The sequence below is a fragment of the Penicillium rubens genome, assembly GCF_028828025.1.
Source record: "Penicillium rubens strain IBT 27055 chromosome Unknown utg000003l_segment0_segment0, whole genome shotgun sequence".
NCBI classification, from domain to species: Eukaryota; Fungi; Ascomycota; class Eurotiomycetes; order Eurotiales; family Aspergillaceae; genus Penicillium; species Penicillium rubens.
The window spans coordinates 8,190,850-8,205,202 of NW_026890601.1; the positions used below are offsets into that span (position 1 = coordinate 8,190,850).

At 48.4% G+C, this 14,353-nt stretch overlaps 7 protein-coding genes across 7 annotated transcripts; 4 read left to right on the top strand and 3 right to left on the bottom strand.

The window, feature by feature from the left end:
• Window positions 1-419: 419 nt before the first annotated feature.
• On the top strand, window positions 420-3,249 carry N7525_009339 (mismatch repair ATPase MSH1; the record flags this gene model as incomplete). The annotated part of the gene is made up of 3 exons (XM_002563392.2): window positions 420-473; window positions 531-1,461; window positions 1,520-3,249. The coding sequence occupies 3 exons, from the start codon at window positions 420-422 to the stop codon at window positions 3,247-3,249; spliced, it is 2,715 nt and encodes a 904-aa protein (XP_002563438.2).
• A 227-nt stretch (window positions 3,250-3,476) lies between these two features.
• On the bottom strand, window positions 3,477-4,265 carry N7525_009340 (ureidoglycolate hydrolase; the record flags this gene model as incomplete). The annotated part of the gene is made up of 1 exon (XM_002563393.1): window positions 3,477-4,265. The coding sequence occupies one exon, from the start codon at window positions 4,263-4,265 to the stop codon at window positions 3,477-3,479; it is 789 nt and encodes a 262-aa protein (XP_002563439.1).
• Window positions 4,266-7,389: 3,124 nt separating this feature from the next.
• N7525_009341 (uncharacterized protein) lies at window positions 7,390-7,834 on the bottom strand (the record flags this gene model as incomplete). The annotated part of the gene is made up of 3 exons (XM_061214679.1): window positions 7,390-7,513; window positions 7,576-7,656; window positions 7,710-7,834. Coding segments are annotated over 3 exons (330 nt in total), but the record flags the coding sequence as incomplete, so codon positions are not given.
• Window positions 7,835-8,491: 657 nt separating this feature from the next.
• Window positions 8,492-9,530, top strand: N7525_009342 (uncharacterized protein; the record flags this gene model as incomplete). The annotated part of the gene is made up of 2 exons (XM_002563394.2): window positions 8,492-9,062; window positions 9,124-9,530. The coding sequence occupies 2 exons, from the start codon at window positions 8,492-8,494 to the stop codon at window positions 9,528-9,530; spliced, it is 978 nt and encodes a 325-aa protein (XP_002563440.2).
• Window positions 9,531-9,821: 291 nt separating this feature from the next.
• N7525_009343 (WD40 repeat domain-containing protein) lies at window positions 9,822-10,025 on the top strand (the record flags this gene model as incomplete). Its single annotated transcript, XM_002563395.1, has 1 exon — window positions 9,822-10,025. The coding sequence occupies one exon, from the start codon at window positions 9,822-9,824 to the stop codon at window positions 10,023-10,025; it is 204 nt and encodes a 67-aa protein (XP_002563441.1).
• A 989-nt stretch (window positions 10,026-11,014) lies between these two features.
• Window positions 11,015-12,013, bottom strand: N7525_009344 (ribonuclease P subunit p30 family protein; the record flags this gene model as incomplete). Its single annotated transcript, XM_002563396.1, has 2 exons — window positions 11,015-11,862; window positions 11,938-12,013. The coding sequence occupies 2 exons, from the start codon at window positions 12,011-12,013 to the stop codon at window positions 11,015-11,017; spliced, it is 924 nt and encodes a 307-aa protein (XP_002563442.1).
• Window positions 12,014-12,443: 430 nt separating this feature from the next.
• On the top strand, window positions 12,444-13,667 carry N7525_009345 (casein kinase II subunit alpha/alpha'; the record flags this gene model as incomplete). Its single annotated transcript, XM_002563397.1, has 4 exons — window positions 12,444-12,558; window positions 12,667-13,040; window positions 13,098-13,517; window positions 13,569-13,667. The coding sequence occupies 4 exons, from the start codon at window positions 12,444-12,446 to the stop codon at window positions 13,665-13,667; spliced, it is 1,008 nt and encodes a 335-aa protein (XP_002563443.1).
• Window positions 13,668-14,353: the final 686 nt, after the last annotated feature.

Here is a 14,353-nt window from a genome sequence, read left to right on the forward strand (position 1 = left end):
CCAAGGTTGTAGATAGATGAAGTCAAGGAGAGTTGAGCTCGGGAAGATTTCGGTGGCGAAGGCGGAAGGAGGGGAGCTTGGATGGTTCTGCCACCCCAAACGGTTTGGAGCGCGTCGCAACAATGCGCCCTGGTCTGTCGATTTCTCATTTAATGCCAGTTTATATGAGGTCTCTGACGACCTTGATACGTTCATCTCATTGCTGCCACATACACCGGACCATTTGTCACCATGCGCGTCGACCCTCCAGTTCACGCGTGTCCACCGCCGCACCAAAAGTATACATACGAGGCGCAAAAACTAAAGCGACAGTAAAGTTGAAAGACCTTCCTCAGGGAGTTTTGAAACTGGAGGCATACGATGATCGGGTGGATGAGGCTCCTCGTTACCCTACTGTGGTACAGGGGCACCGAAACAATATGCAGACATTCAAGAATTGTGTTGTCTTGACCCGAGTCGGGGGCTTCTATGAGGTACGATCATAGGCACTACATGGCTAGAGAACTCCATGCTAAGATTATATTCTGTAGCTCTATTTCGAACAAGCAGAGGAGCTAGCACCATTGCTCAATCTCAAGCTCGCGACCAAAAAGACCAACGGCGGGCCAGTTCCGATGGCTGGCTTCCCCTTCTTCCAGCTCGATCGTTTCCTCAAAACTCTTGTCGGAGACCTCAACAAATATGTGGCTATTAGCGAAGAGTTCGCGGTCAATGCAGAAGACAAGACACGCGCAGGAGGCCTTATGTTCGATCGGAAGGTTGCTAGAATCATCACACCTGGCACCCTGATTGACGAGAAGTTCATTGATCCTTCTGAGCATAATTTCCTGTTGGCCGTATACCTGGATGTCCCGTCTTTGCAATCGCAGTTGAAGCAACATGCTGACAATGATTCCCAATCATCGCATCATCATATATTGTCCTCTGTGCCCCAACAAGTAGGGTTGTCATGGCTTGACCTCTCAACTGGCGATTTCTTCACTCAGCTCACAACGACTCAAATGCTTCCATCTGCGATTGCACGGATTGGAGCTCGTGAGATTCTGGTCGATCAGAACGTACAAGACATTATCGGACATGAATTGCAAATGCTTGTCGGACACGATCATCGCCTTGTCACATTCTTCCAATACCCAGGAGCATTCAAACCAGTGTCTGAATGGGGTGCAATGTTAGAGTCTCCGATTCCTGAAGATGCTCGCGCCTCATTCACGCCGGAGGAGGTAGCAGCTGGATACAGTCTGCTTGAGTACATTCGCGTGCAGTTGCAAGGATCGAATCTTAAGCTCCAGCCTCCAATTCGAAAACATTTGAATGAATCGATGAGCATTGACCGTAACAGTCTGAGTGGTCTCGAGATCCTAGAAACAGCGAGAGACGGTTTTGGGAAAGGAAGTCTTCTGCATGCTGTGCGAAGGACTTGTACAAAAAGTGGTGCACGGCTTTTACGAGACCGGCTGAGTATGTCCAACCAAAATTTTGAACGTTGTTGTGACTTTTACTAATGCATTACATGTAGCCTCTCCATCTACATCCTTACAAGTCATCAATGAGCGTCTGGACCTTGTCTCTGTCTTTATAGAACACGTGGAGCTTCGTGACCGTGTCATCCAACTCTTGAAGTGCAGCCATGATTCTCAACGCCTGGTTCAGAAATTCGCTTTTGGGAAAGGTGACCCAGATGACTTGATTTGTCTTTCCCGTGCCATTGAGGCCTCTAAGGAAGTCAGGCAGGTTCTTCTAGATCACAATAGACTTTCGGTTTCATCCAACGCTTCAGATCTGAATCACAGTCTCACTATCATGATCTCACGGCTTTTCCTCGATGGTCCCGTCGCGCTAGCGGACCAAATCCTTGCTGCTATTGATGAAGAAGGCTTGCTACAAAAGCAACGCATCGAGGATAGTACCGCAGCAGAGGCTGCCAATCTAGCAGAAAAAGTTACTATGGATGAAGCCACATCCAGCGAGCTCGGAGCACTGCCGAAAAAGGTCAGAGCGAAGAAGGGCGAGCGAACAGTTGTGGCTGATACAGACTCCGGCCCCCTGGATACCTGGATTATGAGGCGTGACGCAAGTAAGACTTTGAATGCACTCCACGCGGAACTGGAACGGTTGGGCGATGAAAAGTCTTCATTGACTCAACGTCTCCGTGATTCGGTAGATTCGTCAGCTTTGAGCCTTAAATGGACACCAGGGTTGGGCCACATCTGCCACGTCAAAGGGGCAAAGATATCCCAAAAATCCCTGGAAGACCTGGGGGTCACTCGAAATGTCTCATCGACCAAATCTACTCGGTCGTTCTATCTACCAGCGTGGACAGAGCTAGGAGTCAAAATGGACCATGTGAAGATTAGAATCCGCCAAGAGGAGCAAACCATCTTTGATCGTCTGCGCCGTGAGGTGATACTGAACCTTGTCAAAATTCGCCGAAACGCAGCTGTCATGGATGAGTTGGACGTGGCATGTTCATTCGCAACTCTCGCCCAGGAACAACAAATGGTACGGCCGATCCTTAACGACGGTACCTGTCACAAGATCGTCGCTGGAAGACATCCCACGGTCAAGTTGGGTCTCGAGGAACAAGGACGATCGTTCGTCAGCAACGATTGCTTCCTGGGTGATTCCGAGCGGATCTGGCTCATTACTGGTCCCAACATGGCAGGAAAAAGCACCTTTTTGCGCCAAAATGCTTTAATCACAATCCTCGCACAAGTCGGATCTTTCGTACCCGCGGCTTATGCCGAGATCGGTATCGTCGACCAGATTTTCAGCCGAATTGGTGCAGCGGACGACCTCTTCCGTGACCAGTCGACGTTCATGGTGGAGATGTTGGAAACAGCTACTATTCTCAAACAAGCCACACCCAAGTCGTTTGTGATCATGGATGAAGTGGGCCGAGGCACAACCCCCGAGGATGGCACGGCTGTTAGCTTTGCGTGTCTGTATCATTTACACAATCACAACCAGTCCCGAGTGCTTTTTGCTACTCATTTCCATGCCCTTGCGGACATGACAGAGGACTTCGAGAAATTGGCGAGATACTGCACGGATGTGAAGGACATGGCTTCAGGTGCCTTCTCTTTCGTCCACCGGCTACGGAAAGGTGTCAATCGCCAGTCTCATGCTCTGAAGGTTGCCCAGCTGGCTGGTTTGCCCAAAGAGACCCTCGAGCTGGCCACGCGGGTCCGCCGGGAAATGAGGGATGCACTTCCACCGCCTCGGGTTGCTGATGAAGATCAACCTTAGCCTCGGCGTCCTTGAAGGTGAATGTTGTGGTTAATATATACTTCAAGGTACTATGTATGATATTTATGTACAGTATTTCGGCTTCTCTTGTTAAAGATACCACCAAATTACAAAGCAAGGTTGGCAAACGCCTCCTCGCATCTATTTTCAATGCCAACTGTCAGAGTCTTCGGTCCCGACCTCAGAACCCAGCACTTCCGAGTGTTTCATAGATATGCATCTACAGGTCAGAGCTTAGCCGGCCACAGCCGCGGACCCTTCTCAACCCGACCTAGTTGACCCTTCCGGCCAAGATCAACAACCACACCCTCTCCAAACGCAGCCTCCTGACAATCCTCATCTCCAACCCCATTAACGAACTGCACAACAACAAAATCAACCCTCCTACGGCCCAGAACCACCATAGGTGCATGCCACGTTCCAACGCCATAAGTGACAGCCTGACCACCACGCGCCACAAATGCCTTAATATTATTCAGATCCGGCGGGTCACGAATAGTGACCGTCTCGCCCGCCTCGTTCTTCGCGGTAGCAGTCTTTCCCTTCAAAGTGGGCGCAACAACGACTAAAAACAGCGGCTCTTCCTCACCATCCCCGACCTTCGAATGGGCTGACAGATCAATAGGAATGAAAGTCTGATTCGTAAACGGGTGGCGCTCAAGGATCCGCACATCAAAGACCTCCCTATCAGACAGCTGGGGGCCGGTGCTGACAGTGCGCAGATTACGCGGGAAGCAGCAGAACATGGTCATGCGTGCCTCGGAGGGCTGCCCGCTTGGACAGGCATTGGTGTAGCGGTTGAGGAGTGGGGAGATGGGACTGTACTTGAGAGCGGAGTTTTGGTTCGCCAGGACCGGGGTTGGGTCGTGTGGCGGTAGGGATGATGGTTGGGGGGCAATGTTTAATTCTCTTGGTAATGGGGACACCACAGCTGTACCGAATTGTGCAAAGTTCTCCGGTGTAAGCGGCACCGGGGTGAGCGTGACTGTCGGGTTGGTCGAGAGGATCGGCGCCATGATGAGCTTTTAGTTGTCTCGCGGTGTGTGTGGACGTGTGTGTTGGTCAATCGCTTGGTGTCCGCCACGTCTTTACCGTGCCGCTCTACCGCTCTATGAGAGAGGAAGGGAAAAATGAAGAGAAATTGGATTGGATGTGGTTTATGAAGCTAATGCGGAGATGTCGGCGTCCTCCGGTGATAAGATAAGCGGCCGGGACCGGGGAAGTATAGGATTTTTTCATTTTTATATTCATTTTATACAGAACACTTAGTCGGAAAACTACATAAAGGCTGCTTGGATTACTTGTACGGTGCTTTTGTGCTCATGTCCACCAAGTCATATGCTCGTCAGGGTGTTGCCGCTTAGCTCTTCGTCTAAGTGGAGAATACGCCAGTTGCTGACGACAAAATTAAAACTGGTCCTTGCACCACACGGGGACGGGAACTGTTCCCAAGTTGGATCCAATATCCTGGCACTGAAGTCCGTGCTGAGGACCTTTGGGATAGTACAATAATGAGTTTGATACCCAGATAGACATAGTACGTGGGATGTAATATAGTGCGGGGAAAATCAATATTGTGTGATGGATGTTTCTTTCACCGTTCATATACATACATTTAGCCATGGGGATGACATCGATTCGCTCTTGAATCTAGCAATGTCGGTCTGGGAGACACAAATGCGTTGTATATGTATATGTACATGTACATGTAGTACTATGCAGCCCTGGAGTGACCGGTTAGCACGGGTAGATCTAAAAGATCTGAGACAGCCAATCTATAGACAGGATCTTTACATATGGTTCGCACACTAGCCGCAAGGCAACCACTGCTGGTAGCTGGTTTTATAAACTTGACCGTGTTTGCTCCTCATTGAGGCTCTCGGGACTGCGAAATAATACACTGGGCTGATATTACCTGCACATACTTAACACTGGCCAATGATTTACACATTCGATCCCTCCTCAATGACATCCGCGAAATGTCGGGGTTAATAGCTATTGGTCCATTGGGTCCGTTTCTCCGGGACTGATACCTAATCCAGTGCAATATAGTATTCGATGATGTTCACACACCGGTGTTTGAATTCCAACGCGGTGACATTGAACCTTTATCTTGCTTAATGCTACATGAAACAATTGAACATAAATCAACTGTTATTTCCTCTCCAGATCTCAGTACACTTTACCCTCCTTCTGATACTTGAAACAGCTTCCTCGTGTTAACTGTGCTTGGAATACTGTGAGCCTATTCCAAGTGCTAGAGGCAACAATGGATTCTTCGAATCAGTCTTGCCCCCAACAAACCTCTACACAAACTTATACGCCTAACACGGGCACTTCAAATGCTGCCGTTGCAAGCTCATCCACGGCAAGCTCTAACTCTACGTACTCCGAACAGAAACTCAGGCAAGAACAATCTTTGATATCTGGCCTATTCCAAGTTGAGAATAACCAGCTAACACAAGCACGATAACTCAAATAGTGACGACGAGCAATTCCAACGAAATACCAACTACATGGGCAGTTGGATCCAAAACCTCAACCACCCAGATCAATTTTCATTGTCCAAGTCCTGAGTGAAGATAAGTCCACCCAGCGTTGACTCCACGAGCATATCAACAATGCGGCTACTTGAGGAGTGTGAGAAGGTGTTCGTGTTTAGGATGTATTGGTTTGTCCATGAACCCAATCATGCATCTGAACTCCGAGCATTCCCGAGATTGACAGTTTCATTCTGCCTATGACGGTTGTCCGGAGGAAGGATGCACTAATGCACGTATACTTGGAATTGGGAGGGATCGGGACAGAACCGGGACAGATGGTACGAACATACGGCATGGCTTGTATTTATTTTTTGCTTGTTTGGTCTTTTTCTTTTGTTACTCTGGACGGAAAACATGTGAAAGGAAGAAAATTGAGGGGGAGATCGACTAGGGTATGCAGTCATTATTCGTGCATGATATGCCAGCAAGACAGCAGATGGCAACATTTCCCGGAGATCCGACGCTTTGGGAATGGAAGTCAAAGTCAAGAAGGGAATTTGGTGTTTTAGCCGACGGACTATGTGTTGTCGAAGTCAACTTGGTACGACCGATGAAGCGCTTTACCCCTCTTTTCTTGTCTCGGACATTTAGCCTCCGTGTCTGCTGTTAAATTGTTAATATCACGCGTTATGGTGGTGCAGGTCACCAACTTATTTGACTGGACTTGGATAGTTAAACATGCATGTACATGTAACATCAAGTCGCATCCTTAATGCAGCCGTGCCCAAACTGGAAAGACGCGTATGCGCAATACTACGGGATTTAACATCATAACGGAGTCAGATACAGCAAGGATGACACGGCCAAGAACTGCTAGTTAGCTCATGTCTTACTTTAATAGGGCTGGGAAGCCCTTGGCACGTATGAAGCTCTATACCCGATGCCACTTTACGCGTAATGGATAATCAATCATCCCCAGGATATTTTGGTAGATACACGTCTCTCCAGAGAGATTGTATCACTACTTACATAGCCCCATGAGAAAATAGGCTACCCACTTGCAGTGGATCTTTGGTATGAGGTTGTAGTAGAGGCAATGCTTGGGAATGAGACAATCCAAATGGGAAATAATGTAAAAAGAGTAACCCAATATTCGAAACTTCAAGAGACTACACATTTGGTTCATGGGGCTATTTATAAAAGGCGAGTAGCGACATATTAACAGAAGTTGATAGATTTAGTCGGTTAATAAATGAAACTGTTAAGCGTGGGTATGTAAACATATAAGAAGGGGAATAAGAATAGGATTGATTTGTGACAAAGGTGGCCCACGGCGCCGGATGTCCAACGAATGTGATGTGGAGCGCGGTGCTTTCTGTGTGGTTTATCCCCTGATTGAGATCTGGTAGGGCCTCCTGGACAGCCCTGAAAATGGTCACAGGCTTTGTCCTTTCAGGCAGCGTTAACTGAAAAGTGATGGTGGTGATGGTGAGGCGATGCTTAACTTGAATACACTAGGTAGGCTGTTGTTTACACCACACCTCCGCAGACCACTCCTACAGAGAGTATCCAATCCAGCCTGGGCCTTGTCCCTGCCTTTGAACTGTCCCTGCCATTCCGAGGATGCCACGGTACTTGAAGACCAAACCGATCAGCGTCATTGTTTAGTCTTTTGCGAGAGTATGGTTGGGAATATGAGTTTAATGGCTTGTATACACGTCTCGGCAGCTATCTCTACGGCCTCGTGACACTGGATGTAATCGGTGACCACAGCGATTTCACTAAACCTCTGTGAGGACAATACCCGGGAAACATCTCGCAGACCATGTACCAGCCGTGGCACTATCGTATGTATGGCTTGCAGATAGTACCAGGAATCTCGACAGACCCATTCCTAAACTTTATGGCCTTTAGGCCCTCGACTCTGTAGTATCGTCTTTAATAAGGCAAAGCTAGCTTGTGGTGTTTAGAGGAGACCTGGAACCGATCAGCGGACCCCCCCCCCCCACCCCCGGAACGCAGCCTATGGTCTCGCTGATAAGAACAGCGCCTGGCGTATGCAGAATGATATCTCCATCTGGATCACATGGATCGGGGACAAGCTGGTTGCCTTAGGCCAACCAAACTGCAGGCATGACCCTAGGATGAGGCTATGGGTGGTATTGGAATGCTGTCAGTAGAGCCAGGCCGAGGTACCTGTGATAGGGATATAAGAGATATGTGATGAAATTGTGACAAAGGTATGGGATATGTGTGAGAGAGCTTTGAGGGGGGAATGAATGGATGAGACAAGGTGTCTACCACACGGAGATCAAACAAGAAAGGAGTCAAAATGCTGAGGGTGTCGCCTATCATGCTTCGACTAGTTAGTTATACCTCATCTATCATCTTGAGATATCAAGATGCCAAAGACCTTTGGGTGGTGTAGCGACTAAGAGATGTTCCATATGATATTTTTAATTCACCTCTCCAGCTTCTCTGTATGAAAGGTATAAGATCTCTTCTCAGATAGAGATATCCTTTGAAAGGTAGGATAATCGTCACTCTAAAGCGCTGGATTCGGCATCAAAAGTTGACTCCGTGAATTATCCACCGGTCCCTCGACTTCGTTTGCACCTCCTAAAGATATAATCCTGACTTTATTCATAGATCTCTGCTTTCCCTCTCTGCATCCTCTTTGCTCAATCTGACTTTAGGACGTCGACACCGTCTACATCTACGGCTTCGGACCAGGACCAGGACCGACTGGATTGACAGAAATGCATACTCACCAAGTTGATCCAGATGGAGATATCATTCTTTTCACCTCGGCAACCTCAGAGTCTCCCTCAGTTGACGCCATCGAAGGCAATGTGCCTAGAGAGCACACTCGCTTTCAAGTCTCATCGAAGCACCTCTCACTTGCTTCAGATTATTTCAAGAGGATGCTAAAGGCGTGCTGGGCTGAAGGGGCTGCTCTTTCGACAAAGGGGTCCGCAGAGATTCCCGTCAATGACTGCAAACCAGAAATTCTTCTGATCATTTTGAACATCATTCATGGACGTTCACGACAAGTCCCTCGAAAGTTGTCTCTACCGCAATTGACCGATATTGCCGTGGCTACCGACTTCTTTCAATGCCACGAGGCACTTGAGGTGTTTGCCGGTATTTGGATTCAAGACCTTAAGCCGCTTATTTTGTCCTCGTTCTCAGAAGATACAAAAAAGTGGATAATGATCGCCTGGGTCTTCAAGTCCAATGATATTCTTCGACAGACAGAAACAATTGCCATGCAGAAAGGAACAGGTCCCTTTCAGACAAGCAATCTACCGATTCCAAAAAGCATTACAGGTGTGTTGGCGAAAACCAATGTTTGATTGATCTTGAGATCTAACTAACTACGTGGTTCTAGACAAAATCGACCAAGCCAGACAAAAATACATACAGTTGCTCCAACAAAAGATTGGAGAACGGATTGAAACCCTGTTGAACAGCCCGGCTGCGAAGAAAAAGTCTTGTTGTAACCCCGAGTGTGATGCAAAATACCTTGGTCTTGTCCTTCGCAAACTGACCGAAAACAAGATATCTTACTCAGCCAGCGTACCTTCGCTTTCATGCAAGCCTTGCTCCCCTTTTTTCACAGTCTGCCTTGAAAATGTCAGTCCTAGTGCCATCCTCCCTATGGTAGCAAATATGATATCGAGCAGCGCCACGGTCTATCGTGGTTCTTGTCTTTATAGTCATTGTGAAAACCGCGGCCGCAGCCTTTTCGGAAATGATGCTGCATGCGAAGCAGCGAATCTTCCAACTTCGCTATAGGAATCCGAGATTTCTTCCATGTCATTTATCGACCGCGGTCAATCTGTTAACATCAAACTATCTCTATTTCTCTGTTACACCCATAGACATCCAACCCCGTTCAACCAGTATTCAGGTCTGTTGAAGTCTGGATGCTTGAGCTGTGCTTCTACTTGCGAATGAAAGGGATGTGAAATCGCCCATTCTACATCAGTTCCTTCGGGAATGGGCTCATGAGCCCCGAACTACAAGACCTGCGTGTGTTGAAGATCGCTGGCAGCATGCACTCCTACCAAAGGGCGCACAGCTACCATGATGTGCCTCAAGTTGCATGGCAAGTATCTTGTCTCTGGTGGTTCTGACCGGGAAGCTCGCGTCTGGGACCTCGAAACCGGCGAATGCAACTATGTGCTCGCAGGCCGCGCGAAGGCAGTTTGGTTTGTATGCATGAACGAACAAGCAATTGTCACTGCTGGCGCGGATGACATCCACTTCTCAGGATCAGCATTTGGCTGACGAACAGTGAAGAATTTTGCGGCCGGGTATGTTGAATTCGGTGGAGCCATCAAGAAGGGATGGGTGATGAGCGCCTCACCAGTTCAGTAATAAGTTGCCCCAGCTGAGTGTCTTAGAACCACAAGCCTAAATAATCCGAACTCTTGCTGCAGGATATTGCGCCATCTGTGGGCTGTTTTATTGGTAGCCAATAACAAAGATGTTGCATTATATCTCTATCTTTACCCATGGGTAAACAGTAGATTCGCGAAAATGGAAAGACAATAAGCATTAGCGTACCCAAGGACTAGACGAATTCTCTTGTGCCTGTATACAAAGTTCAGTCTGCAAATATGTCTATCAAGGGCGCGGTCCAAGGCCAAAACAAGATCCCAGGTACGGTTTCTATACGCTAGCATAAGACCTCGAGATGGAGTTGACTATGAACGACAGTTATTATAAAGCCTACATAGGTAGCTATCTATGTAGGTAAACTTCGGATCACACTCATTGAAACAGAGGGGTTTCTACCTATAGAGAATCGATTACAAACAACTCATGGATGTGCATTGATGACCTGGTAGGGAATACTGACATCCGTCCATATAACCATTCCAGCTATCCATGGGTATACTTGGATATTGTAGACAAGTCCCGAAAGCCACCGAGCAACGGGACCATCGTAATGACGGCTATGTTTCACGTTTGAAAGTGAAGGGCAACAGTAATCAATACACCGGCTCATCAATATTCTTCAAGAGACGACAGAATATCTCCGAGTAACATATTGTTTTGCTCTTCAGCGGCGCGTGCATCACCATGGTGTATTGGGGAGCGTTTTCGGTCACAGCGGTTGCTCAAAGGTCTGGGAGTGTTTCGACAATCTCGGCTTACCACTTGACACTCGCTAATAGTAGACCAGAATATATTAATATCGCTGGATTCTGCCGGTGGCAGAGGAACGGACTCCCTCAGTCACGAAAATTTAAAGATGCCGCAGCAAGTTTAAATCAAGTAGTATTCTCCCCTTTTGCGTCAAACCGTGCTTTCTTGGCCCGTCTTTTGATTTCTCGCTTAGACAAAGGCTTGTCAGCGTCTTCGGGGACAGTCTCGGAACTAATAGAGGCTTTCCTTTTGAGATTGTCCCCTCCGGTTTCTGGCTGCGCGGGTTCTTTGGTTTTCGGTGCGCCCTTTTGCTTTGGCGCGGGTCCTTCAGGTTTCGCTTTCTCCCCGCCATGGACGATATCCACTATGCCTCGCCAACTGGTTCGCCTCAATTTGGCCAAAGCGGTCACCTTCCGTGACTCTTCGCAGACTGCTTCCTTTCCACGCTCTTGTGATAAACCCCAGACACAGGCAAGATTGATCACGTCCCACGGGGCTCGTAGACTCAAAGCTCTCCTTGCTTCGCTAGACACAATGATGCCTCGACCGCGTGTCGCGCGGATCAAGGATGTTGCATTCCCAATGAGGTTTCTTCGCGCATCAAGTCCACTCCCCGTGATCCCTGGCCCATAGCATATTTCTATACGGACTCCACGTGAGATTGCCGCGGACAGCATTTTGAATTTGAAGTGGTATGGAAGTCGCACCGAGAGATCCACGGAGATCACGTCGCATTCCAAGTTGGTGCACGCATTTAGAAGTGACTTTTCATTTGTAGGACGGAGAGCAACAAGGTCGTACGCTTGACTCAGGGCGGCTAGGCGCTGATTCTGCGCGGGGTCGGCCAGAGTCAGGTTCAACCGGGTCAGCAGTTGGAGGGATTTCGGCGCGTTCGTTGGAAGAGGAGGTGCAGCGAGAGTTGGGGGAAGCTTCCCGTTGATCGTTTGAGACAGGGCAACGGTAGTGTAACCAACTAAAAAGTCAGGTCAGTCCCTCACGTGCTCTTAACTGCCGGATCTTGTGCCGCAGAGCGGAATGAATGACTTACGTTCGGCGAGGAAATTCAGAGTGTGGGGCACCTCCGGGTCATCGGGGCTGTAAGGCACATTCAGGTCGTAAAACATGGTGGGTTTAAAAGAAGGCCAGCCCTGCCCGTGGGGATTGTTGCTTGACTTTTTCAGCGCTCTTGGTCACATCGAACTGTCCCAAAAAGGCAACCAGAAAATCTACCGGATTAACAGAGGATCCGTCACTATTCGCACTAACTGCTTTTGGTCGGGTCCCCACAAAACCTCTCTGATCCCGTGATCTCAGGCGGAACGGTTCTCATTCTACTGATCATATCACGACAATATCTCACTTCGTCCATCCCATTGCTCAAGGCCTCTTGCGAGCACTGCGTTTGGGCTGAATAGTCGCTGGGCCTGTTGCTACCTGTATCATCCGCCAACCTAATCCCCGGCCCCTCTCTCCGTCACACGGCCGCGCCCCTCGTGACCCCGCCGCACATCTCTCAATTGTGGGCGCGCTCGGAAACCGCCTGTCATCGTCAAGATGGCGCGTGTCTATGCCGATGTCAACGAGCATATGCCTCGGTCCTACTGGGATTATGACAGTGTCAACATCTCTTGGGGTGTCCTTGAAAATTATGAAATCGTTCGCAAGATAGGTGAGAAATCATCAAATCCTGTCCTTTTGCGGGATGTCGGAGATAGTTGCCGCAAGCTGTGGACTGCAGGTAGGATTTGAGAACAAACTTTCTGACTATCTACTTCAGGTCGGGGAAAGTACTCTGAGGTTTTCGAGGGCATCAATGTCGTCAACTACCAGAAATGCGTTATCAAGGTCCTCAAGCCTGTCAAGAAGAAGAAGATCAAGCGTGAGATCAAGATTCTGCAGAACCTCGCGGGTGGACCCAATGTCGTGGCTTTGCTGGATGTTGTTCGCGACAACCAGAGCAAGACTCCTAGTCTGGTCTTCGAGGCGATCAACAACACCGACTTCCGCACACTGTACCCCCGCTTTTCCGATTACGATGTTCGCTTCTACGTTTTCGAGCTGCTTAAGGCGCTGGACTTCTGCCACAGCAAGGGTATCATGCATCGGGATGTGAAGCCCCACAATGTCATGATTGATCATGAAAAGCGCAAGGTTAGTGGACTCTATCAATTGGTTGTGGTGGGAAGTCATGGTACTAACATATCATAGCTTCGTCTGATCGATTGGGGTCTGGCTGAGTTCTACCACAAGGGCACGGAATACAACGTCCGCGTTGCATCTCGCTATTTCAAGGGTCCCGAGCTGCTGGTTGATTTCCAGGAATACGACTATTCTCTAGATATGTGGTCCCTGGGTGCTATGTTCGCATCCATGATCTTCCGTAAGGAGCCTTTCTTCCACGGAGGTAGCAATACGGACCAGTTGGTCAAGATCGCCAAGGTTCTTGGCACCGAGGAGCTCTTTGAGTACTTGGACAAGTACGACATTGAACTGGACCCGCAATACGACGACATCCTCTCCCGTTTCCCCCGGAAGCCGTGGCACTCATTTGTGAACGCTGAGAACCAGCGTTTCATCAGTGACGAAGCCATTGACTTCCTTGACAAGCTTCTGCGCTACGACCATGCTGTAAGTTGTTCTAACATCTGTATAAGTTGTCCATACTGACCTATCTTGAAGGACCGTTTGACTGCTCAGGAGGCCATGGCACACGCATACTTTGACCCAGTGCGTGCCGATGCAGCGGCCCTTAGCCACAACAATGTGACACTGCCCTGAATCCCTCCCGCGTGAACTGTCGATGACCACGGCTCTGATCTCCTTGCTGCGATGCACGGTTTCCAAGTTCTCCACATGCTGCCGTCAAGATTGCGTCGGGCATCACGACAATTACGTATCTTTTGCATTTGAAAATATTCCGATATGAACGGCACAACGATGATCGAAAAACATGAAATGGCCTTGGTCTTCGTACTCCCTGCTCCTCTTTCTCGCCCGTCTTTCGAATGATGGGCTGCGGCAAACGATCAAATCTTGAATGAAGACGACGTTGATGACAAGACATCATGACATTTAATTTGCTGGGTCCCTCCAAGCCTCTTATCGCCTAGGTCGTTTGGCATGTCAATGAGCGTGATAAACCAACGTCTTAGATGGGGAAATCACTCTTCTTTTTCATCTTTTCCTATTTGTATAGCGCTGCTCATGGGTTTCCTTAATTGATCTCTCCCTTGTTAATTGAATTGGTGTTTTGGCCTTTCTGCTGGGTGCTTCGTTTTTCAAGGGATGCTTTTTCCTAAGACAACCCATTGCATTTTCTTAACGCTTCCATATTTATGAATGAAACATTGGACGAAATTCTCACCAAAAAAAAGGTTGAAGAACCCCTAAAATCATATGGATTGATTGGACATGGTAGGTAGGGTTCTTATATAGAGGTTCTATACATACGCGTACAATATGAG